The sequence below is a fragment of the Oncorhynchus clarkii genome, chromosome 11 (genome assembly GCF_045791955.1).
Source record: "Oncorhynchus clarkii lewisi isolate Uvic-CL-2024 chromosome 11, UVic_Ocla_1.0, whole genome shotgun sequence".
In the NCBI taxonomy this organism is placed as follows: Eukaryota; Metazoa; Chordata; class Actinopteri; order Salmoniformes; family Salmonidae; genus Oncorhynchus; species Oncorhynchus clarkii.
In genome coordinates, this window is record NC_092157.1 from 19179504 (window position 1) to 19206987 (window position 27484).

Sequence of the window (27484 nt, forward strand, 5' to 3'; positions counted from 1 at the left end):
TTAGTCCTCTAGATGCTGATCTAATACCAGTTTAGCACTTTCCCTAAGCTGTTGCTAGATCTGTGCCTAAGGGCAATTTCTAACCGAAGCTGAAAGTATTGGATGCCATGTGTAGTACCTTTAATGGTATTATCTCTGTCTCATTTCTCTTTATGTATAATGGTATGTACTGTATTATAAAACAATAATTTCTAACAAAAGCTAAAAAGATTGGATGGCATGTGTGGTTCCTGGTCTTTTTAAGGACATTATCTCTCTCTCTAAATTATGTCTATACAATGTTATGTATACAGTATATTAAATCAAAATCCAATTTTATTTGTCACATACACATGGTTAGAAATGCTTGTGCTTCTAGTTCCGACAATGCAGTAATAACCAACAAGTAATCTAACTAACAATTCCAAAACTACTGTCTTATACACACAAGTGTAAGGGGATAAAGAATATGTACATAAAGATATATGAATGAGTGATGGTACAGAGCGGCATAGGCAAGATACAGTAGATGGTATATACATATGAGATGAGCATGTAAACAAAGTGGCATAGTTAAAGTGGCTAGTGATACATGTATTACATAAAGATGCAGTAGATGATATAGAGTACAGTATATACGTATACATATGAGATGAATAATGTAGGGTATGTAAACATTATATTAGGTAGCATTGTTTAAAGTGGCTAGTGATATAATTTACATCATTTCCCATCAATTCCCATTATTAAAGTGGCTGGAGTTGAGTCAGTGTGTTGTATTGTATTTATATAATGTAGATGTGTACTGGTATTGTAGGTATAATGCAGATATACAGTATACCGATTGTGGGAAGCTGTGCATCAGGCAGATGAAAGGCACTGCCATGGCTCTGAGAGAAGGAGTCTCCTCCACTACCTCCCCCTCCCCCTGCCTGCTGCTGGGCCGCACGACTAGATGTCACCTGGAGGGAGAAAGAGAGAGCGTAAAGAGAGAGTGATAGAGGAGAGAGGAGAAAGAAAGAGAGAGAGCGGTGGACAGAGAGGGAGAAGTGAGGGTTGTAAAAGACTACTATTCTACCTTATCACCACATCACTTCTCTCTACATCTTCTTAAGGTAACAGATAGACATTTCTAAAAGGTAGAACCTATAAAACTGCCACAGATGATATCCGGTCCAGTTGGAATCCACTCTCAGATCATGCATTTTTCACCGGGTCACAGTGATCCTATCCCAACACAACAGACAAAGTTATCTAATGTATTCCTCTAGATCCTCAGAGACAGGAGCACAGCATATGTTTCTACTCCTCTGAGCTCCTTCCCCTTATGCTAATGACAGTCACCATGAATATGTCTCTAAAGGTGAACCACACACACACGCTGAGGCTCGCTTGCAGTAGGCCCCCGTTTAACAGTGCACACGCACACACACACACACACACACACACGTTCCTCAGGCAGCTCCTGGCTCCAGGCTGTATTTTCCCTAATAAGCCAAAGCATGTCTACTGATTACAGTGACTCTGTGGTTCCAGGTCACTCATTAAGCCCAGGCATCACAGGGTAGAAGGACATTTTTGCATCTACTTCTCCATTTTGAGATTTTGGGGTATTTTGGTCCATTAATATTAGTATTTTCAAAGAGTCTAAATAAAAATGTCAAAAGTTGATGAAAATATATATTTCCGTTAGTTTTTCATACCGTCATCAAAATGTCATGAATTGTAACCACTTTGAAATGGACATACATGTACATCCATTACTTCAAATCTCACTATATTGAAACACACATATGTAAAAGCCAATTTCATAGAACATTTTACAAATTGGACTATATGAAGTAACTTACTTTGGTGGTGATTGGGTCTTAATAGGCGTTTGGTAGTCTTAATTCAGTGTACTTATCTTTAACTGACATTTCCTGAAAGTCAGACTCATCCCACACACCAACTAATTTCTCTCAGCTTCAGAAGCATCTGCATCCACCAAATGTTGTGTGGTAATCCTTAGAGGTATTCTCCAGACTCGATATGGTGTCACATCGCTATTCTTTATGACATTTTCTTTTGAAATTAAATGTTTGTACCTTTCTTTAGTATTTTACAGATAGAAATATGAAAAAAAGTATTTATCCACAATCTGCAATGTATAAGTATGGTTCTAACTTAGACTTCCTCCAGTGTCTAGAAAAATGAATTTGCATGCTATGCAAATATGCAGATATTTAATGAGATTCAGTTGAAGTCGGAGGTTTACATACACCTTAGTCAATTACATTTAAACGCAGTTTTTCACAATTCCTGACATTTAATCCTAGTAAATATCCCATGTCTTAGGTCAGTTAGGATCACCACTTAATTTTAAGATTGTGAAATGTCAGAATAATAGTAGAGAGAATTATTTATTTCAGCTTTTATTTCTTTCATCACATTCCCAGTGGGTCAGAAGTTTACATACACTCAATTCGTATTTGTTTAATTGTTTAACTTGGGTCAAACGTTTTGGATAGCCTTCCACAAGCGTCCCACAATGTTGGGTGAATTTTGGCCCATTCCTCCTGACAGAGCTGGTGTAACTGAGTCAGGTTTGTAGGCCTCCCTGCTCGCACATGCTTTTTCAGTTCTGCCCACAAATTTTCTACAGGATTGAGGTCAGGGCTTTGTGATGGCCACTCCAATATTTTGACTTCGTTGTCCTTAAGCCATTTTGCCACAACTTTGGAAGTGTGCTTGGGGTCATTGTCCATTTGGAAGATGCGTTTGGGACCAAGCTTTAACTTCCTGACTGATGTCTTGAGATGTTGCTTCAATATATCCACGTAATTTTCCTGACTCATGATGCCATCTATTTTGTGAAGTGCACTAGTCCCTCCTGCAGCAAAGCACCCCCACAACATGATGCTGCCACCCCCATGCTTCACGGTTGGGATGGTGTTCTTCGGCTTGCAATCCTCCCCATTTTTCCTCCAAACATAACGATGGTCATTATGGCCAAACAGTTCTATTTTTGTTTCATCAGGCTAGAGGACATTTCTCCAAAAAGTATGATCTTTGTCCCCATGTACAGTTGCAAACCGTTGTCTGGCTTTTTTTGGCGGTTTTGGAGCAGTGGCTTCTTCCTTGCTGAGCGGCCTTTCAGGTTATGTCGATATAGGACTCGTTTTACTGAATCTTCACAATGTCCTTTGCTGTTGTTCTGGGATTGATTTGCACTTTTTGCACCAAAGTACGTTCATCTCTCGGAGACAGAACGCAGCTCCTTCCTGAGCGGTATGACGGCTGCGTGGTCCCATGGTGTTTATACTTGTGTACTATTGTTTGTACAGATGAACGTGGTACCTTCAGTCGTTTGTAAATTGCTCCCAAGGATGATTTTTTGGGATTTTCCCATAATTTCAAGCAAAGAGGCAGTGAGTTTGAAGGTAAGCATTGAAATACATCCACAGGTACACCTCCAATTGACTCAAATGATGTCAATTAGCCTATCAGAAGCTTCTAAAGCCATTATATCATTTTTTGGAATTTTCCAAGCTGTTTAAAGGCACAGTCAACTTAGTGTATGTAAACTTCTGACCCACTGGAATTGTGATACAGCGAACTATAAGTGAAATAAGTCTTGTTAACAAGAAATTTGTGGAGTGGTTGAAAAACAAGTTTTAATGACTCCAATCTGAGTGTATGTAAACTTCCGACTTCAACTGTATCACCTAATTATCATATTAATACAATATTTCATAAACATTTATTTTTTAAAGTATTCTTTTTGTGTCCACATTGTACTGGTATAAGTTGATTGTGATATGATTAAGGGAAAACATTTACCCTATTAGGGTGTGGTGCCTGGCCTTAACAGAAGGCCAGAAAAACTGATTCATCAGACATGGATTGGATTATGCTGTTTAAAACCTGCAGTCATTAGTTCACTAGACTAAAGTCTTAAACCAAACACTTTGAGTCCCAAATGGCATCCTATCCCCTATTTTTGTCCTAGTGCTCTGATCAAAAGTAATGCACTATATAGGGAATAGGGTACCATTTGGGACGCAGTACAATCCTGTGGTTGTCTTGGGGTTTCAGCATTGAGGGAGACTCTGCTGTAATGTCGGTGTGCAGATATAGCCCGATCCCTCTGTACCAGGTGACACATCTCCATACGTTAAATATTCATCCGGAGGCCCATAGTGGTATAAATACACTGCAGGAAAACGGCTATCTGAGACAGTGGCTTACATAAACAAATGCACACACACACACACATACACACACACACACACACACACACACACACACACACACACACACACACACACACACACACACACACACACAAAATGAAAGATAAATAGATAGGCACTACGCTCCACTCATCTTAAGAGATTCACAGTGTGTGTTATAGGTGCTAGATCTCTATGCATTGTTGAAGCAGAAGTACCATTGTAGTATAAATACCTAGCTAGTAGTAGTGTATAAGAGGCTCTACTGTATGTGATGCAGTAGCCTTATATAATCAGTCTGTCCTGGTCTAGAGTAGACTATACAGCCAGTGCTACTCAGAACATCTCCCCAATCAACCTGACAGACAGGGCAAAACATCACTGGAACACAACCAGACAGAGAGAGACACAGAGGGAGGACAGGGCAGGGTTGGGGGGATTGGGTGATGGGGAGGATGGTAAAAGTGGACAGGAGCCCTCATATTGGCACAATTGAAACAGGAAGAAAGAAGATAAGAGAGACAGGCAATGCTCCTCTTCCTCTCTCTTGTCAGTCTCTTGTTTTCCTTTGTGTGTGTGTGTGTGACAAGATCTCCTGGTTTTAACAATTTGACTTAAAATTCCAACGTTTGTCCACATTTCTCCAAACGTCAAATTGTGTGTGTGTGTGTGTGTGTGTGTACTGATAGTGGTACACTGAAAAACATACATTTGCATTTCCTTTCCTCTAGTAATTAGCTACTATTTCAAAATGTATCCCTATGTATTATTCATAACCATACAGACAGTAAAATAAAACATTTGCCCTCTCAATGCATGCTGTGTCTTTTCATAAAGCTTTGCAGTTGGTAACAAATGGCAGGTGTTGTTGTGAGTATGTCTGAGTAGATGAGCACCTGTGTGTGTTTGTGTGTGAAAGTGTTGTGTGTGTGTGAAAGTGTTGTGTGTATGTATGTATGTATGTATGTATGTATGTGTGTGTGTGTGTGTGTGTGTGTGTGTGTGTGTGTGTGTGTACTGTCAGCTAGCTTGTGAAAAAATGAACGTAGGGAATAAATGTCTCCTGCAGGCTAGAGGATAAATGGAATCCTCTTGATCAGGGTGCGGAGATGAACACCCATTCACCTCCTTTAACAAATGATTAGAGAAATAACAAACCAAACTGGTATCTCCCCATGCAATTAAGCAGTCTACCTTCACTGCTCCCCTCTCCCTTCCACCTAGATCAAATAAACCGTGCTAAATGTATCTGTCTCGTTCCTCTAACCTCTACTAGCCACACACCTCCCCAGGCTACTATGACCTGTGTAGAGCAGCAGGATAGCCCACACACAATGGTGTGGATGACAAATAGAGAGAGAGAGGTAAAGGGGAATGGGAAAGAGGAGAGAAAGTTAGAGCCGACTCCGTTAGCTTATTCCGAGCCAACAGCTAACTGAAGACTTTTGACTTGTAGAACGTGACTTTACCCTTCATAAGGTTAAGCTAAGGAGCATTAGAAAATGTGAAAGCAGTAGATAGTGTGCAGAACAGCCACATCGCCCAGTCAAGAGGAGAGCTGGGCAGAGAACTCCCTGCCTGGCTCCCTTCCTCCATCCCTGGGTACAGAATAAAAACTGCTCAGGACAGTAGTGTTCGGCTACAGAAAATATAAACAAATATCGCAGTAACATATGAGAGTAACTTTGTCTTTAATGCGACAATTGCTTTACAAGAAGAGATTGTGAGTCGCTAAACATTAGCATTATCCTCATCATCATCATTATCATATCCTCATCTTTCTCCTCATCATCATTGTCATGGTGACCTACCTGGTTGTAGCTGTGCACGGCCCCTCCGACCTGTCCACTGCGCTGTGGGGTTGCCGCTGCAGCACTGTCGCTAAGGGCGAGGGTCTGGTTGCTATGGTAGCTGGCGGAGTACTGGAGCGAAGCCTCTGGGGTGGAGTTGAGCTGCAAAGAACTCTGGGAAAGAAGAGCTGGGGAGAGCGAGAGAGAGAGAGAGAGAGAGAGAGAGAGAGGGAGGGAAGGAAGGAGAGGGAGGGAAGGAGAGAGATGCAGCTATTTAGAACAGGCAGTGCAGCGTTTCAGCCCTCAGTGATTTAGAAAAAGCATACATCATTTATCAGGAGAGGGAGAGAAGGAGAGGGAGGATGGGGTGGATAAGGGGTTATAGGGGAGGAGGAGAGGGAGGAGGAGTGGATAGGGGGTTATAGGGGAGGAGGAGAGGGAGGAGGGGGTAGATAAGGGTTTACAAGCGAGGAGGAAAGGGAGGAGTGAGTGGATAAGGGTTACAGGGGAGAAGGAGAGGGAGGAAGGAGTGGATAAGGGGTTACAGGGGAGGAGGAGAGGGAGCAGGGGGTAGATAAGGGGTTACAGGAGGAGAGGGAGGAGGAAGTGGATAAGGGGTTACAGGGGAGGAGGAGAGGGAGGAGGAGAGGGAGGAGGGAGTGGATAAGGGGTTATAGGGGAGGAGGAGAGGGAGCAGGGGGTGGATAAGGGGTTACAGGGGAGGAGGAGAGGGAGGAGGGAGTGGATAAGGGGTTATAGGGGAGGAGGAGAGGGAGCAGGGGGTGGATAAGGGGTTATAGGGAGGAGGAGAGGGAGCAGGGGGTGGATACGGGGTTATAGGGGAGGAGGAGAGGGAGCAGGGGGTGGATAAGGGGTTACAGGGGAGGAGGAGAGGGAGCAGGGGTGGATAAGGGGTTACAGGGGAGGAGGAGAGGGAGGAGGGAGTGGATAAGGGGTTACAGGGGAGGAGGAGAGGGAGGAGGGAGTGGATAAGGGGTTATAGGGGAGAAGGAGAGGGAGGAGGGAGTGGATAAGGGTTTACAAGGGAGGATGAGAGGTAGGAGGGAGTGGATAAGGGGTTACAGGGGAGGAAGAGGGAGTAGATAAGGGGTTACAGGGGAGGAGGAGAGGGAGCAGGGGGTGGATAAGGGTTACAGGGGAGGAGGAGAGGGAGGAGGGAGTGGATAAGGGGTTATAGGGGAGGAGGAGAGGGGGAGAGGGAGCAGGGGGTGGATAAGGGGTTACAGGGGAGGAGGAGAGGGAGCAGGGGGTGGATAAGGGGTTACAGGGGAGGAGGAGAGGGAGGAGGGAGTGGATAAGGTGTTATAGGGGAGGAGGAGAGGGAGCAGGGGGTGGATAAGGGGTTACAGGGGAGGAGGAGATGGAGGAGGGGGTGGATAAGGGGTTATAGGGGAGGAGGAGAGGGAGGAGGAGGAGAGGGAGTGGATAAGGGGTTACAGGGGAGGAGGAGAGGGAGCAGGGGGTGGATAAGGGGTCACAGGGGAGGAGGAGAGGGAGGAGGGAGTGGATAAGGGGTTATAGGGGAGGAGGAGAGGGAGCAGGGGGTGGATAAGGGGTTACAGGGGAGGAGGAGAGGGAGCAGGGGGTGGATAAGGGGTTACAGGGGAGGAGGAGAGGGAGGAGGGAGTGGATAAGGGGTTACAGGGGAGAAGGAGAGGGAGGAGGGAATGGATAAGAGGTTACAGGGGAGGAGGAGAGGGAGGAGGGAGTGGATAAGGGGTTACAGGGGAGAAGGAGAGGGAGGAGGGAATGGATAAGAGGTTACAGGGGAGCAGAGAAGGAAATAGAAGAGGAGCAAAGAAGGAGAGAGGAGAGGAGCAGAGAAGGAGAGAGGAGAGGAGCAGAGAAGAAGAGAGGAGCAGAGAAGGAGATAGGAGAGGAACAGAGAAGGAGAGAGGAGAGGAGCAGAGAAGAAGAGAGGAGCAGAGAAGGAGAGAGGGGCAGAGAAGGAGAGAGGAGAGGAGCAGAGAAGAAGAGAGGAGCAGAGAAGGAGAGAGGGGCAGAGAAGGAGAGAGGAGAGGAGCATAGAAGAAGAGAGGGGAGGAGCGGAGAAGGAAAGAGGAGAGGAGCGGAGAAAGAGAGAGGAGAGGAGCAGAGGAGGGGAGGGGAGAGGAGCGGAGAAGGAGAGAGGAGCGGAGAAAGAGAGAGGAGAGGAGCAGAGGAGCAGAAGGGAGCAGAGAAGGTGAGAGGAGAGGAGCAGAGAAGAAGAGAGGAGCAGATAAGGAGAGAGGGGCAGATAAGGAGAGAGGGGCAGAGAAGGAGAGAGGAGAGCAGCAAAGAAGAAGAGAGGAGAGCAGCGGAGAAGGAGAGGGGAGAGGAGCGGAAGAGGAGAGAGGAGAGGAGCAGAGGAGGGGAGGGGAGAGGAGCGGAGGAGGGGAGGGGAGAAGGGGGGATGGGTGAAATAGGAGAAGAGGGGACGGGTGAGAGGAGAGGAGAAGAGGAGGAGAGAGGAGCGGAGGAGAGGAGCGGAGAAGATGGGGGGAGGAGAAGTGGGGGATGGGTGAGAAATTGTGAGGAGAGTAAGCGAGCATGCATTTCTCTCTTTAATCACAGCTCTATCTCTCTCACGTTCTCTCTTTCCTTCTGTCATTTATGTGTTGGCGTCTCTCAGCCTAAAATGGTTTAATTTGTGATCTGGGCTGTGTGGAGTAACGTCACTCTCAACTGTGCCATGTTTAAACACACACACACACACTGGACCTAAGCATGTTTACACTATCAGTCTCCATCAGCATCAGAACGCTAAGCATTCTGGGTCAACACAACACATTCCCTTAGAGAGCAACACTCTACATGGACGAGAGGGAACACACACCCACCCTCCATTTGAGAGGAGCACTGCTGGGTGAAGCGGCATACATTCTCCAGAGCGAGGAGAACAATACTGTTGTCCTCTGTCACACACACACACACACACACACACATAGGTGCACACGTACACACACAGGGATAAGGGGCAGGGTTGGTCTGGGCTTACTTAACGGTAGTTAGGTCCATGACGTGTGCTATATCTCACTGTGCTTAAATACATCAATCACAGGCTTTTCCTACTCCCTATTGGAGAGAAAAATACTCTTCTCTCCCTCACCCCCCCCCCCCCCCTCTCTCTCTCTCTCTCTCTCTCTCTCTCTCTCTCTCATATTGTCCCTCCTGCTCCCTTTGATGTTTATGTCAGCAGAGCACACACACACCACAAACACAGTTTTCATCTGAGCCACTCTGTCTTTGTCTGACATTTAGTTGAAAGTTGCGTGTAACTCACCAGAAGTGCTCTTAGGCTTTTTAGGCTTTTACATTTCTCTACATAACCAACAGGAAATGACAGCCTTTAACCACCATCTCTACCACCTCTGGAACAAAAAATGCAGGACTATATTCAACAAAAAAAAGGGGGGGGGGGGCTATCTAGAACCTAAAAGGGTTCTTCAGCTGTCCTCATAGGAAACCCTTTGAAAAATTTCGTTCGGGGTAGAACCCTTTTGGGTTCCATGTGGAACCTTTAACATATAGGGTTCTACATGAAATCCAATAGGGTTTCCCCTGGAACCAAAAAAGGCTTAACCAGGAGCCAAAAAGGGCTTAACCAGGAGCCAAAAAGGGTTCTCCTAAGGCAGGGATGGGCATCTTTGATGGGGGTGGGGGCCACAGAATTTCTGAACTCATCATGAGGTATCGCAGTTGCACGCAGGTCTGCGTACCCACATGTGCAGACCCCCCCCCCCCCCCCCCCCCCCCCACCACCACATTGGAAAAAAAAAATTGCAGCCCTCCGCTTGACAGTGTAGAGCCATTTTGTTTTTGTTTTAGAGGTAATTTCTACAAATCTTTCCATAGGGTGGAGAGAAATGTTTGCCATTTTAATATGATATCTGTGACAGACTGACTAACAAAATTACGCGGCCGGTAATTCAACCATAATAACAAGTTTAGATAGCTGGCCGCTAGACTCATTTACCAATCTAAAAAATGTTTAGTTGATGGGGGCTAATTGAATGACTATCAGTGACTGGCATAACAAGAGAAAAACTGCAGATGAACAAACAAATGTCAAACTTGAACCTTGTGGTATTCTACGACCTCAACTGAGTACAAAAAAATACATTGATCCAAGGGCCTTCAAAAGGGGGGCGGCCTGCTGGCCGGCAGTTGCCCATCCCTGTCCTATGGGGACAACTTTTTTCTAAAGCTGCGTTCGAAATACTCATACGAACCGCACTGACTGTACTATTTATGACGTAAATTAAGTATGTAGTATGCTTATTGGTCATAGTATGGATATAGTTAGTATGCTAAATGCTTCAAATGATTTCGTACTATATTCGGCAAAATTTGAAGTATTTCTGTGCTTTTGGGGCCCATAATGCAAATCTTCAGAAAATGGGCGTGGCTTCACAAGAATTTCAGATTTGAAGAAAAAGTCAGACGAGCGGATAACAAATGTAAGTACAAAAAGTAAATATTCATTCATTTAACAAATTATGTTGAGCAATGGAATAAAACATTTATGACTTTTCAAATAAGTTACGTTACACGTTGTGTTGCCTGACAATTTGTTAGGTATGCTAGCCTTACGAACCGAACCGCATAGCATATCATTACAGCAGTTGCTTGTATGTACCGGTATGTGTTAGCTACCTAATGTTAGGTTAGTATGGGTATTTGAATACAGCTTAAGAGTGTACACTTGGTTCTCTGTGTTTTGGTTTAAGTGTCATCTTTTTAGAAGCACAGTTCTCTCGTTTTGCTGTAAGCCTGGGAATCCAAACAGCCCTTCACCCCCTGAACTCCCTTATGATGCCAACAAACACATCAATATGTTTTCGGCTAAAATGAGAGAGAGGACTGTTCTATCCTTAATCTGTCTCTGTGTAGTCGGGGATTAAAACTATCTGCAGTAGAGTTTCACAGCAACCTCCTCTCGTCTCCTCCACCCATCTCCTCTCCTGCTCTAGGTTCCTATGAATTATTAAACAAACGCCACTTTGTGCTTCACAGCGAGAGGGGGAATGTCACACACACACACACACACACACACACACACACACACACACACACACACACACACACACACAACACACACAACACACACAACACACACACACACACACACACACACACACACACACACACACACACACACACACACACACACAAGCCTGTATATGCTGTTTTGTATATCAGCTTTTTGTGTAATATAATGTTGTCTGCTTCTGAACTGACAGAGGAAAATCCAAACCGAGGGTGTTCTGTTCTTTCCAACTAAATAGTCCCCTCGACTCTCAGTGGAATGACTGTCATTTTGAGGACTATTAGGAGAGATACACTACATTTATAAACCACTCTCCTTCTATCAAAAGGAAAAGTCTGTGTGTGCATCAGTAAGACTAAACGGTTTGGTTTGGGTTTCTTTTGTAATATATCATTTCTGAAATGGGCTCTCAGTAAATACAAACTGATGGCTAAACCTCTTTGGGGTAGCATTGACGACAGAGAGATGGAAATGTCTTACAAATGTGTTTGTGTTATTTCTTCCGTGTCCCTAAATGAGCTCTTAGCGGGAACTTGCACCAGAGGAAACACGTCAATATATAGGAAGAGACTAAAGAAAGAATGGGAACGTTACACACAAACACACCCTGTCATATTAAAATAAGAGTTGTCCTCACGTTCTCCTGTGTTGTATTGATGAGGGTCCAGTATTCCAGACTCCTGCAGGGATCTGATGCAGGAGTCGACCAGCTCCAGTCCTGTGGTCAGCTCATCCTCTATGTCCTTCTGGCCATCAGCTGGACAGGAAACAGGAAACAGGGGGAACAGGTTAGTCTGGGTCACAGTCGTGATACAACCTCCACAAAGGGTGTGTATTTTCAATGTCACACAAATTTGATGATGTCCATGTTGGTGATATCTGGTTGTATTCTTATGAAATATGCATAATCAAATATTATATAGTGATTATCAATAAAAACGGCTTATAAAAAGTAAAGTATTTGACGTTTAGCCTACCTTGGATGTTCCAGCGAAACTGCTCATCTGCCGAACTGCAAGAAAACAGTTGAGGTTAAGAAAAATAACTCATAATATGGAGTTTATTATACAGTAATATACTGTAACCTCATAGTTCATTGTTGTTATCAAATATTCAAACTGTTTACTGTAGACAACTGAGGTAAAAAAAAAAATTTAAAAAAAATAATAAAAGCTGTAATAGCAGTGGTCAGAGATTCAGCACCATTGAAGTGGACAGCGACTGAATAGGAATTCTGAAGTTCAGCACCAACAGAACAGAAGACAGCGGCCGTCCGGACTACAGCCACTCGCCACCAGGAGACCACAGCAAGGCCTTACCAGGAAGGAAGTCATAAGTTTACACAAACCTAGAAGTGGAAGGCTCCCCAAGACCTCTGCTAGCGATCCTGACTTTTTCAAACCTTATAATTGTCAAAATAGGGAATAAATTGCAAGTAAAACAAAAATAGAACTTTCCATTGTTTCTGTGAAATCGCTGTCACATCCTCTTTATTTTTCTGGATCAGGGATAGACCACGCTAGGAGGCTAATGTTGCTCTGTTAGCTAGCTCCCAAGGACAATCAATGAGAGCCAGTAACAGAGTGATTTCCTCTTGAGAGAACAAAGCTGAGTACAAAGCTGAGTATATAAAATGAACAGTAAACATTACACTCACAAACGTTCCAAAGGAATAGAAACATATCAAATGTCATATAATGGCTATGTACAGTGTTATAACCATGTGCAAATAGTTCAAGTACAAAAAGGATAAGGATAATAAATCAACATAAATACTATATTTACAATGGTGTTTGTTCTTCACTGGTTGCCCTTTTCTTATGGCAACAGGTCACAAATCTTGCTGCTGTTATGGCATCAAAATTGGATTTGTTTTCGTATTCTTTGAGTGTCTGTCTAATCTGAAGGAAATATGTGTCTCTAACATGGTCATACATTTGGCAGGAGGTTAGGAAGCTCTGTTTTCACCTCATTTTGTGGGCAGTGTGCACATAGGCAGACCTGGATCTCAAGAGAAGACAGGCTATGGCAGCCTCTCTCAATTGCAAGGCTATACTCACTGAGTCTGTACATAGTCAAGCTTTCCTTCATTTTATGTCAGTCACAGTGGTCAGGTATTCTGTCACTGTGTACTCTCTGTTGAGGGCCGTTTGTTCAGATGTTTTGTAGATTCTTTCCAATGTGTCAAGTAGTTATCTTTTTGATTTCTTATGATTTGGTTGGGTCTAATTGTGTTGCTGTCCTGGGGCTCTGTGGGGTCTGTTTGTGTTTGTGAACAGAGCCTCAGCACCAGTTTGCTTAGGGGACTCTTCTCCAGGTTCATATCTCTGCTTTGTTATGGAAGGTTTGGGAATCACTGTCACATTCGTCGTATGAGTGAGACCAAGGCGCAGCGTGGTATAGGGATATTCTATTTTAATGAATGAAACACTTAACAAAACAACAAAACCAACGAACGAAACATGAAACTATACAAATTAGTGTAGACAGGCATCTAAACAAATGAGGAAAATGGCTACCTAAATATGATCCCAATCAGAGACAACGATAAACAGCTATCTCTGATTGGGAACCATATCAGGCCAACATGGACATACAAAAACCCCTAGACATACAAAACCCCTAGACATACAAAAATTTGAGTACCCACCCTAGTCACACCCTGACCTAACCAAAAGATATAGAAAAACAGAGATATCTAAGGTCAGCGCGTGACAATCGCTTCCTTTTAAGTGGTTATAGAATTTAACGTCTCTTTTCTGGATTTTGATAATAAGCAGGTATCTGCCTAATTCTGCTCTGCATGCATTATTTTGTGTTTTTTGTTGTACACTGGGGATATTTCTGCAGAATTCTGCATGCAGAGTCAGTTTGGTGTTTGTCCCATTTTGTGAAGTCTTGGTTGATGAGCAGACCCCAGACCTCACAACCATATAGGGTAATGGGTTTTATAACTGATTCAAGTATTTTAACCAGATCCTAATAGGTATGTCAAATTTTATGTTATTTTTGATGGCGTAGAAGGCCCTTCTTGCCTTGTCTCTCAGATCGTTCACAGCTTTGTGGAAGTTACCTGTGGCGCCGATGTTTAGGGCGATGTATGAATAGCTTTTTGTGATATCTCTCTCTCTCTCTCTCTCAGAAACACTATAGCAGGCTATGCAGAAACACACAATTAGAGGGATCACTGGGTCACGAGCTCCCCTCGTGATCCTGGTGATCACATAGACCATGGCAGTGTGTGTGCGTGTGTGTGTGTGTGTGTGTGTGTGTGTGTGTGTGCACCCAGGTCTTGCCCCTAATTGCACTGCAGTAGAGCTTCCAGTGTAAAATAGATGGAGGACATTACAGAGGGAGAAAGAGGGAGAGGGGGGAAGAGGGAGAAGGAGAGGGGGGGGGGAGAGGGCTGGAGAAGTTAAGTATTTAATAAAAAAAATGACAATGTTTTTATTCCGGCCTGCCTGGATCCTCTATTGGGGCTGTTGCGGTGACCGTATTAAAGCCACACCTGCGGTCACGAGTAATGAAGGCACGGTAATTAGGCTTCTCCAAGTTCTGATGCTGCTGATGGTCATTAGTAGCCTACCAAACGTGCTAACTGCCTGGTACTCAGCACTCTATTGTCTCTGTAACCACTCTGACAGCAATGCAAATGTGTTCAAAAATCTAATCAAACACTTCATGAGAGCCAATGTGCTCGTGTTGCGCAACATTTCTATTGGCTATGCAATCGAGGGAGAAAACAGAGTGATGGCCTCTAATAAAAATACAAAGCTTTCTATAGGTTAGGCCTACTATATTTATATTTATTTAACTTTCCTAATATTAAGCACATTGGTTCTCTTTACAACAGGAGAATAGCCTACCTGGCTGGCATGAAAATGAACCAGGGGAAACGCTTCCTCCATTCACTATATAAGTGCATAGATGACATGTATGTTTTCCCCTGCCCCAGTCTTGAGACAGAAGCATGATAATGGTCCATTCTAAATCAAAACCAATGTCACACATATATTATTTAGTATATGTAAAGACAAGATTAAATCAAGAATAGTCTGATGGGTGACAATATTAGTTTATCACTTGTGAATGATGCCCAGCATAAGAAAAAATGCCTTTTTCCCCCAAATTTTCGAATCATAGTCATGTAGCCAAGCACATAGGCCTATATGTTTTTATAAGGTTTGTACAAACTAAAGTGGCCAAATAACTTCTTAAAATGAAGCGCATTAATCCGCTTTACAAGGGGTGTAGAGCCTAACTGGCATATATAAGCAACGTGTGAGTTTCCAGTTTGGGGAAGATCATTTTCACCATAAAAATGCACCTTTATAATAAAAGCATTACATGCATAATTGCATTTGTGGTCACTTTTGATAATGGTGATTTCCGCTAATGGAACATTAGCGCTTATAGCCTACTACCATGTTCGCACTGCTGCGATGAATATGTGCAGAAATTGCTGAATAGTTTATGCTAGTGGTTGTATTAATTTGGGATCTATCGCATCCCACAACTGTCCCAGACTATGTTTGGAATATTTATTTCTCGCACACATAATAGAATAGATTGACTTTTGTACTATGTGGGATAGTAGATTGACATAGACTAGTTCTTCCAATATCTTCAATATGCACCTCGGAAGAGGTGCGCAGTTGCTTCCCAGATGTGTCTGTCTTCACTTGTAGCTTGTGAGAAAGGCCAGATCACATGATGGAGAGCCATGCGAGAGAGAAGCGCTTCGGATTTCGCAGGACACTCAGGGAGAAGGGCACAATGGAGCACTTCGGGTCACAAAAGGAATCAATTTTTTTAGGGTGCATTACGGCCACAAAGGAGATGCCTCTGTGAAATTTAAGGCATTATCAAGTGCTTGTCAAAATATGAATGAGAGACTTTTGAAGTGTGTACAGCCTGAGCAAAACAAAAAGCAGAGCTCATGCCTTTCAAGATACTTTTTTCAAATCATCATTAGTCTCATCATGCAGCCTTACAATGTATTAAAAATCAAAACATATATCCCAACATTTGTAGAACAACTGAAGTTACATTAATAACTCTAAATTAAGCATCATTACAGTACATCATTCTTTGTTAAAGCCCAAAATAAACAGGGTTAGGTTACAACTCTTATAGTCTTCCTGAGTCCTTGTGACGAAGAACAGATACGTGAAAATGATACAAAGGTACATTGTGCTCTCATGCAACAGACATCAAGATTTACATGGCGCCAAATGTCTGTCTCTAGTTCATTTACTGCTTGCTTATACAAACATACTAATACAACCTAGAATACTACATCTTTTCCTTAAATAAACTGGAGATTGGGTCTCCCTGGCACCAACAGACAGGCACACCGACACTAATCATGGAATGGAATGTTGTCTTATCACCAAGCCATCGTAAATCTACTGTCAACGTTACATCTCAGAGGCTTCTCCCTCTTCACACAGACACATGAGAGTTCTAAGAACCCTATTATGTTGCCTCTAAGAAAAACAGAGAGTGAGAACTTAACATAATGTTGTAATTCTATGACACCATGCTGCGTTGTGTGCCTCTTGAGTAAATCTGATCTGAAAAAAACATTTCAGGCTTTTCCGTTAAGACAACTTTATGCACACCTTGTAATCAAAATTCTAATCTTAATTGGTGCGTTTCAAATTGTCCTTTTGTGAGGCGCAGCCGGGAACTAGTTCTGTACGATGGTGAGGGGTGGGTTGATAAACCAGGTGGATCCTCCATCATCGTTTCAATCTCCAGTTTGGCAACATTTTGGCTTCCCACTACAACGCCGATTGACAGACTTGTGGATAAAACGTTAATAGGATGTCGCCACAGCTCAACGAGCCGATGCAGCTGCCAACACCGACACATTTACACTGAAATCACCCACGTATTCTTACCACCGGAGCAAGATAGAAACAGAAAGAAACAACAATACAACCTCGTCTCCCCTCTGCATTCAAGCAGCCCTTCGCAGCTGATTCTAACCGGGCCAAGGAAATGACAAGAGCGAAAGGTTTTTGTAGCCGCGGATATGCGCCCACTCTTGGTGGTTGAGAATAGGAGTTTCAGCACGTCGTGAAAGTGCTTGAGCCACATTACGAACTTCCCTCTAGAACCCATTTCAGCAAACAGATAGTACTTGCTGTATATAAGCAAGCCAAAGCTGAAGTTGCCAATTAATTGGCCCCTGCACCCTGTGTTGTGCTTACTACAGATGAATGGAGCTCCAGGGCCACAGAGAGCTACTTAACAGTGACATCCCATCACATTACCCCGGAGTGGGAGACGAGAAGTACCGTGCTAAAGACATGCCCCTTTTATGATAGTCACACAAGTGTGCATCTTTTTCTCTGTGCAACCAAGCATTATAGCATAAGCCTATTCAATGCCTGAGTCATGTTAACATATTGATTTCGCAGTCATATTGCTTGTTTTCACAATCAGGAAAACCAGCACCTTGTCTTTTCTTAAATGAACAATAATGAACTACAGTAACTGTTGGCATTTCATTTTCCCGCTGTACTGAAACTTAACTGAACAGTGACCCCAAACCTACAGTACAAACTGTTTCAGCCCTAATACTTGGGTTTAGTTCCCCTGGCACTAATCCCATTCAAGTCATGGGACCTATATTAACATCTTCATGTTCAAATCATCTAGAAGTGACTCTGTTGGGCTTCACAATACATTTTAGATACATTCAGATGATTTGGAAATGATGTGCAAAAAATGCTAACATTGGTCCCATGACTTAAATCGGATTTGTGCCACAAATGCTAAAACTTTAGCATGTGGAAACAGTATCATTTGAGTGAAATATCTGTCTAAGGTAAAGGTTAAGGTTTGGATAGGGATACAACAGAAACAACTCAACGGTTAAGTTTAGACGTTGATTCCGAATGGTTAAAGTAAGGGTTAAGGTTTGGAATAGGATTGAAACAAACAAACAAAAATGTGTGCCTACCACTGGGATTGAACACATGACACTTGGAGCAGAGCTTGCGGCTTATGCCCATCTGCCACCCTCGTCCATAATGCCCTAGCAAGCCGCAAGTCTACTTGATAGAAATAGCGCTCACCGTTGCCCCTAGAGGCAAGATTTGAATACATCTCCCGACATGCTGGGGACCTGGAAAAATGTCAAATATCACATTGTATCTTGAGTGACCTGGCTGGAATATTGGCATTGGTGTCCATAGGTTATGGCACACTGCACACTTTAGCTGTGAGTGAATGAGCGTTCTTACACAGTTAGATAACAAGTGTGTGTGTGTGTGTGTGACAACGTTGTTCGAGAAGGGGTTAACTGCAGGTCAACACATTCATACATTTCGAGTAATCACGGGTTTGACAGCATTACTGGACCCACCACACACTGGTTGGGCCACCATAGGTGAAAACCCAGTGGGAATAACCAGCTGTGTTAGTCCCTATAATCTGTGTTAATCCTGGTCTGTGTACAGCAGAGCAGCGTAATTCCCCCAATCCCACTAAAGTACCAAATTATCATCTCTGTTAATCCCAATGAAACCCTGACATAGAATTCTAGATTGGAGAGTGTCCACTCCTAATTCCACTGCCACAGTACGGGGCTAGTGTGTGTCTCATATTTGTATGTGTAGTTATACGTACTCACGAAGCAGTATTTAACATTTTTACCACCGTAACATTTCATATTCTCATCATGGCCAAAATGTTATGCGCACATTATGCCACATAATCTCTCCATGGTGTATTATGCATTGTGGAGTTCTTTCATTATCTGTATCTGCACAGAGGGAAGCATCATATCAGAGTTAAGATAATAGCAGGGTCATTTTAGCTGGAGTTAACAGATGTTTTAGCACCAATGCGGGAAAACTAACAGGTGTGTTTTAAAATGTAATTATCAGCAGTAACACCCAAGCACACACGTTCATATGCACTCACACACACATACACACACAAACAGTCTTGTCTAACTAACCTTGCGGCGACACACAATTCAGTCCCATTCAAAATCCTATTTTCCCTAACCTTTATACACACACACACACACACACACACACACACACACACACACACACACACACACACACACACACACACACACACACACACACACACACACACACACACACACACAGTTAAGATACAAAATCAACTACCATAATTCAAATCTCTCTCTCTCTCCACCCAGGAGTTTTCACATTGTTTTGAATTTGACATTTGCATTCACATTGTCTCGTCCTCTCACTGTGCTCAAGCCCAAACAGTGCTTATTGACAGGCTGTCATTACCGTGACGAACTGGAACAGTGTTTCTGTGACAACAATCAGTGTGCAGATGTGTATTAATGGGAATCCAGCTTTCACACAGTTTTATTTATACCATCAATAGCAGGCCAAGTTTAGCAGGCCAGATGGGGATTACTTCTATGTAAAGCCTAAATGACATCTAATAACTTGATATAATACCTCTAATCCATAACTGCGGGAAGTAGGGGTGCTGAAGGTTCTGCAGCATCCCCTGAAAAAACAATATTTTTTAAATCACTAAAGTAGTTCACTGGGCCTTTACTAGTCCTGTTTTAGCGGGCCAATTTAGCCGTCTGTAAATCAGGCAACAAAACAACATTCTGCCCAATTTCTCTGCCACTGACAGTCTAGTGTTGAATTGCATTATAGCCTATCATCCAAAACCACAATGCATGTTTTGGGTTGCTTGGGGGTTGCGCAATTGGCACATAATGTAAAAGCACGTTTTTACAAAATCCTCAAACAAAACCCAATTCGTGTAATATAGCCTATTCCTTTTTTCATAAGAATATCACCAAATCATTTCTCAAAATTAGTCATTGTAACAATGATGGCATTTACCTGGATATAAACTAGATGATGCCAATTGAGGCAAAACTTTTCGTGTTCTCGTTGGACATTCCTGCATCCAAACGCATGTGTAACGTCTTCTTCCAACTCACACTCTCAAACACGTAGATCCCCTGAACGCAGCTCACGCCCCAGATCCCAATCACCTGAATTCTGATCTGATCACTGTAGGTAATTTACACACACTATTGAGTTCAGTTCATTGCACCCCATCATTGTGAGGTATTGTTTGTATTTGTCAACATTCTATTCGGAGCGCTGTTAATTTCAATATTAGTCCTCCTGTTTATCGTAGTTTTTGGACATCCTCACTAACAATGTTTTTTGTCTATTCCCTGCCTGTACTTTTGCCTATCTGATTTCCTGTCATCAACCTCTTGCCTGATCTCCCGAACTACGTCATTCACCTTCCCCCTGCCTGTACTGTACTGTACCTGTAGGGACTCTCTTCTGCCTGTCCCTGGACCCAGCTACCTGTCTCCTCCTGTGGTCCTTTCCCAATAAACATCTGCTTCACCTTGCGCTTGAAACCAGCGTCTGTCTCCTATCGTATTTATTACAGCATGCATGTGTTGGACCATTGCTTTGTCGATGGCACAGTAATGGCCAGTTCTAGATCTAAGTTTCTTAATTTTTTTAAAATTACTGAAAAAGTAGCCTAACGACCTGTGACTTTTTATGATGGCTATGGGCATGGCTTATCTTTTTATGATGGGCATGGCTTCTCTTTATATGATGGGCATGGCTTATATTTTTATGATGGGCATGGCTTCTCTTTATATGATGGGCATGGCTTCTCTTTTTATGATTGCCAAGGGAAAGGCTTCTCTGTTTGTGTGGCATCGCTGCAATGCAAATACAGTGGGGAGAACCAGTATTTGATACACTGCCGATTTTGCAGGTTTTCCTACTTACAAAGCATGTAGAGGTCTGTAATTTTTATCATAGGTACACTTCAACTGTGAGAGACAGAATCTAAAACAAAAATCCAGAAAATCACATTGTATGATTTTTAAGTAATTCATTTGCATTTTATTGCATGACATAAGTATTTGATCACCTACCAACCAGTAAGAATTCCGGGTCTCACAGACCTGTTAGTTTTTCTTTAAGAAGCCCTCCTGTTCTCCACTCATTACCTGTATTAACTGCACCTGTTTGAACTCGTTACCTGTATAAAAGACACCTGTCCACACACTAAATCAAACAGACTCCAACCTCTCCACAATGTCCAAGACCAAAGAGCTGTGTAAGGACATCAGGGATAAAATTGTAGACCTGCACAAGGCTGGGATGGGCTACAGGACATTAGGCAAGCAGCTTGGTGAGAAGGCAACAACTGTTGGCACAATAATTAGAAAATGGAAGAAGTTCAAGATGACGGTCAATTACTCTCGGTCTGGGGCTCCATGCAAGATCTCACCTCGTGGGGCATTAATGATCATGAGGAAGGTAAGGGATCAGCCCAGAACTACATGGCAGGACCTGGTCAATGACCTGAAGAGAGCTGGGACCACAGTCTCAAAGAAAACCATTAGTAACACACTACGCCGTCATGGATTAAAATCCTGCAGCGCACGCAAGGTACCCCTGCTCAAGCCAGCGCATGTCCAGGCCTGTCTGAAGTTTGCCAATGACCATCTGGATGATCCAGAGGAGGAATGGGAGAAGGTCATGTGGTCTGATGAGACAAAACTAGAGCTTTTTGGTCTAAACTCCATTCGCCGTGTTTGGAGGAAGAAGAAGGATGAGTACAACCCCAAGAACACCATCCCAACTGTGAAGCATGGAGGTGGAAACATCATTCTTTGGGGATGCTTTTCTGCAAAGGGGACAGGACGGCTGTATCGTATTTAGGGGAGGATGGATGGGGCCATGTATCGCGATATATTGGCCAACAACCTCCTTCCCTTAGTAAGAGCAATGAAGATGGGTCGTGGCTGGGTCTTCCAGCATGACAACAACCCGAAACACACAGCCAGGGCAACTAAGTACTGGCTCTGTAAGAAGCATCTCGAGGTTCTGGAGTGGCCTAGCCAGTCTCCAGACCTGAACCCAAAAGAAAATCGTTGGATGTATCAAATACTTATGTCATGCAATAAAATGCAAATTAATTATTTTATTCACAAAAGTCGTGCACTAGTCCTGTATTAGCAGATCGATATAGCCATCTGTAGCGCAAGCAAAACATGTTTTACTTGATGGCCCTGTTGATTGTAATAAGTGTATGTGTGTGCGCGCGTGCGTGCGTGATTACTCGTAACAGCCCTAGCTAGTGTGAACAGCCTATTTAATGAGTGTTATCTTTAAAGGAGAACCAGCTGGGAGAATATAAAGACATTTCCGAGAGTAATATTTCCCTGTGGATGACAAATAACTTATTCAGTGTGACCAGAGAGCTGCTTTTTTTGCGACTTGGAAGATATCTGTGTATCTCTAGGACTACATCGCCAGAAGTTCCTTTCTGTTCTGTGGAACAGAGGTTGTTGAAGTACTAGAATACAGAAGGTCTGTCTGTTCTGTGAACCAGAGGTTGTTGAAGGACTAGAATACAGAAGGTCTGTTCTGTGGACCAGAGGTTGTTGAAGGACTAGAATACAGAAGGTCTGTTCTGTGAACCAGAGGTTGTTGAAGTACTAGAATACAGAAGGTCTGTCTGTTCTGTGGACCAGAGGTTGTTGAAGGACTAGAATACAGAAGGTCTGTTCTGTGGACCAGAGGTTGTTGAAGGACTAGAATACAGAAGGTCTGTTCTGTGGAACAGAGGTTGTTGAAGGACTAGAATACAGAAGGTCTGTCTGTTCTGTGGAACAGAGGTTGTTGAAGTACTAGAATACAGAAGGTCTGTTCTGTGGACCAGAGGTTGTTGAAGGACTAGAATACAGAAGGTCTGTTCTGTGGAACAGAGGTTGTTGAAGGACTAGAATACAGAAGGTCTGTTCTGTGGAACAGAGGTTGTTGAAGGACTAGAATACAGAAGGTCTGTTCTGTGGACCAGAGGTTGTTGAAGGACTAGAATACAGAAGGTCTGTCTGTTCTGTGGACCAGAGGTTGTTGAAGGACTAGAATACAGAAGGTCTGTCTGTTCTGTGAACCAGAGGTTGTTGAAGGACTAGAATACAGAAGGTCTGTATGTTCTGTGAACCAGAGGTTGTTGAAGGACTAGAATACAGAAGGTCTGTTCTGTGAACCAGAGGTTGTTGAAGGACTAGAATACAGAAGGTCTGTATGTTCTGTGAACCAGAGGTTGTTGAAGGACTAGAATACAGAAGGTCTGTTCTGTGGACCAGAGGTTGTTGAAGGACTAGAATACAGAAGGTCTGTTCTGTGGACCAGAGGTTGTTGAATGACTAGAATACAGAAGGTATGTTCTGTTCTGTGAACCAGAGGTTGTTGAAGGACTAGAATACAGAAGGTCTGTTCTGTGGACCAGAGGTTGTTGAAGGACTAGAATACAGAAGGTCTGTCTGTTCTGTGAACCAGAGGTTGTTGAAGGACTAGAATACAGAAGGTCTGTTCTGTGGACCAGAGGTTGTTGAAGGACTAGAATACAGAAGGTATGTTCTGTTCTGTGAACCAGAGGTTGTTGAAGGACTAGAATACAGAAGGTCTGTTCTGTGGACCAGAGGTTGTTGAAGGACTAGAATACAGAAGGTCTGTCTGTTCTGTGAACCAGAGGTTGTTGAAGGACTAGAATACAGAAGGTCTGTTCTGTGGACCAGAGGTTGTTGAAGGACTAGAATACAGAAGGTCTGTTCTGTGGAACAGAGGTTGTTGAAGTACTAGAATACAGAAGGTCTGTCTGTTCTGTGAACCAGAGGTTGTTGAAGGACTAGAATACAGAAGGTCTGTTCTGTGGAACAGAGGTTGTTGAAGGACTAGAATACAGAAGGTCTGTCTGTTCTGTGAACCAGAGGTTGTTGAAGGACTAGAATACAGAAGGTCTGTTCTGTGGACCAGAGGTTGGTGAATGACTAGAATACAGAAGGTCTGTTCTGTGGACCAGAGGTTGTTGAATGACTAGAATACAGAAGGTATGTTCTGTGGACCAGAGGTTGATGAAGGACTAGAATATAGAAGGTCTGTTCTGTGGACCAGAGGTTGATGAAGGACTAGAATATAGAAGGTCTGTTCTGTGGACCAGAGGTTGTTGAAAGAATACATTAGGTCCTGCATATGGCTGTGACGGTCACAACATTTTATGATTGTCAAGCAAATAATTGTCGGTCTCACGATATTTGACCGTTGATTAACATAAACACATTTATCATCTCCTGGCTTCCACACATAACCTACAAGCAATTTTAAAAAGTATAATAAATCCATGTAATATAGCCTACACTTTCACAATAAATCCATTATTTATTTTAGACAGGTCTAAAGAAGCATGATAGTCTATTTCAGAAGAAAAGAATAGCATACTCTGAGTTGTCCTTATGTTAGCTCCTGATGTGGCTAAATGGCTGTGGGCTACACTATTTCATTTAGCAGACAAGATTTGCTTATATTTCTGTGGTATTATTTTATATTATTTTATTGTATGAAGAACACACTTGAACAAAGCTGAATAGACATATTTTCTCCAAGCGATTTGAGGGAGTGCGCACATGCGGCTAACCTGTGTTCAATGGTTAACTCTACACCATTGGGTGATTGTTAACGTTCCATTACTGCAGTAATTCAATTGTAAAGTTCAATTGTTTTGAGGAAATCTAAAAGTCTCTCCTTTGATTAGAATAATTCCACCACAATAGGCATAGCCAATGCTTTATACAGTATGTATTCATTCGGGTTCACAGTGTGTACCGAAGCGAAGTCCCCGTACCCAAATGGTTCGGTACAAATGCTGTACAGTTACACCCTTACAAAGCAAGGATGGCTGTCTTACCTTGTCCATAGACTGCTTACAGGGTAAGGAAACCAATAAGTCAGTTTGTCATTTGGGTGACAAATCCCTTTAACCATTCGGAATGAATGCCTAAAATCACACACGCACACATTCAAATTGACACGCACTCAGATTCACACACACATTTATGCACAAACACACACATATACACATCAACCATTATCTCTTAGATCGAATCAAATCCCTTTAGAAATCAATTAGGCATGTTACACGTTACAGAGTGATTAAATTATATGTATGAATGACGATTAGAGACAGGAATTATGATTCTGTTCATGAAATACAATCAATGTGTCGTTTGGAAAATCGGATTACTGAGGAAAATACAAGATGAAGATTTCTGTAAAAACCCACACAAACACACTAAGGCATGCAGACACACATACACAGCCTGCTTAATGCTACGTGTGTGTAATGTGGTTGATTGATATGTGCAGTGTGATTTAGATAGACAGGCTGTGGAGGGCAGGGCTCAGGTTTAATTAACAGGTATGAGCTGCTCCTTCTCTGGCCATCACTATATATATCACCCTGATTCTCACACACACACACACTTGTATGATGCTACCTGTTTGCAATAGCAAGCTAGCTGCTGCTGAGTTAGGGAGATAGCCAGTCAGTTGTACAACTGAATGCATCCAACAGTCCAAATGTGTCTTCCTTATTTAACCCCTCTGTATCAGAGAGGTTCAGGGAGCTGCCTTAATTGACATCCACGTCTTCAGAGCCCGGGGAACAGTTGTTGTTGGGGTTAACTGCCTTGCTCAAGGGCAGAACGGCAGATTTTTAATACAAACCTGCGACCTCGCAGTTACTGGCCCAACGCTCTTAAACATTAGGCTACCTGGAGCCCCACAGAGTAAGTTAGTCTATGTACTGTACATCATTCATTGTTAGGCACCTGGCTAAAGGTACAGCATGTAACCTAATTACCAAGTAGCCTTGTAGCCTATAGCAGTGTTTTCCAAATGTGTCCCTTGATTCATGCCCTAGCATTACACAGCTGATTCAAATAATCAAAGCTTGATGAGGGATTGCTTATTTGAATCAGCTGTGTAGTGCTATGGGAAAAACCAAAACGTGCACCTCTTGGGGTCCACAGAACCGAGTTTGGGAAAACGCTGGCCTATACAGAGTCTTCGGCTGTGCTTCATTCCATTAATGTTCTCCCCTCCCCTCTGCACTCGTTTACGCTACTATGCTTCTAGCTTACTAGGGTACTGGGGGGAGGTACACCGTCCAACATTCATTATCGTAGAACAGTATCAACGCTAATTACACCTTAGACAACATTCACAAGCTGACGGAGACTCTTGCAGTCAATTAAAGAAATGTAAGCAATTAAAGCAACTTCTCAAGGATGCATCTAGCCGATCTCGGTCCACACACACACACACACACACACACACACACACACACACACACACACACACACACACACACACACACACACACACACACACACACACACACACACACACACACACAAACAAACAACCAATTAAAAAGTTATCTCATGTTTCCTTAACTTAAGGTCCTCTGCCTCATTAGCCGTAGATCATTTGGACTAGGACTCTCTGCCTCTGACAGCAGGAAGAATCTAGTCCTTCTGTCCGGGACTATGCGTCTGTCCGTCAGGCTAGCTAACTGGCTGGCTCCACAGCTGTTTGACTGTTCTGCCCAGTCTGTGGCCAAACTGTGATTATAATCACAAAGCAGTGATGATACAGTATCATAAACAGATCCATACAGCAGAGTTACTTAGAGATACTCCTCTTTCTCATAAACAGATCTATACAGCAGAGTCACTCAAAGATACCCTTCTCACACTCTCTGGCTTTTACCTCTCTCTTTCTTCAACTATCTCTCTCTCTCTCTCTCTCTCTCTAATCGTGTGGCCAGGCCTCATCTAATCTCTGCCACTATCTGGGGCTTGGGAAAGACAAGATGCATTTGCATATTTAATGAGATATGTAGTGTCCCCCCACCTTCTCCCCACCACTACCATCACCCTGCAGTCTGAGAGAGGGAAATGGAAAGAGAGAGAGAAAGAGAAAGAGAGAGAATCAGCGAAAGCGAGAGAATGTGACACAGTGTAAATAATGTTAGTAACTGCTGTCCTCTGTTTTTCCTCCTGGTGATGTACATCTCTCTCACACACAAAGACACGCCATGCAGGGGTCTAAGACCCGTAAACCACACAGCTACATTAAAGGCTGAAATAACGACCCAGTTCGATTATTTTAGGGTGTAATGCAGTTACTCAGCAATGTGATCTGTCTGTGTCAGAGGTGGGAACAAAAACCTCAGTTTGCTGAACCTGAAAATACCTAGAAGGCTAATGGTGTAATGGATCCCTCTATTATACAGAGAAAGGGAGGAGGGAGATATGGAGGGAGGAGAAGTTGAAAGGGAAGGTGGGTGGAGGGAGAAGCCAAAGGGGAAAGAGAGAGAGAGAGAATAAATAAAGAAGAGGTGTGTTATTGTAATGATGATGCTAGTATGTGCTCCTACTCTTACTCTCTTAGTTATGAGTTTATTTTTGGTCTATCAGTGGAGGCTCCTCAGAGGAAGAAGTTGAGGACCATCCTTCTCAGTGGATTTCATTTTTTTTATTATTGTGAAACATCTAAAAAGTAATCTTTTTTAGATAAAACTATACTAAA

General features: G+C 43.1%; 1 protein-coding gene across 1 annotated transcript in view; it reads right to left on the reverse strand.

The window, feature by feature from the left end:
* The window catches only part of LOC139420325 (catenin (cadherin-associated protein), delta 2a), a 383017-nt gene that overhangs the window by 195443 nt on the left and 160090 nt on the right, over window positions 1-27484 (reverse strand). Inside the window, exons 4-7 of the mRNA XM_071170302.1 lie at window positions 12011-12045; window positions 11671-11790; window positions 6005-6171; window positions 821-941 (exon numbers count right to left, since the gene is read on the reverse strand). Of these exons, the coding sequence (XP_071026403.1) occupies window positions 821-941; window positions 6005-6171; window positions 11671-11790; window positions 12011-12045 (443 nt within the window). The remainder of the gene's footprint in view (window positions 1-820; window positions 942-6004; window positions 6172-11670; window positions 11791-12010; window positions 12046-27484) is intronic.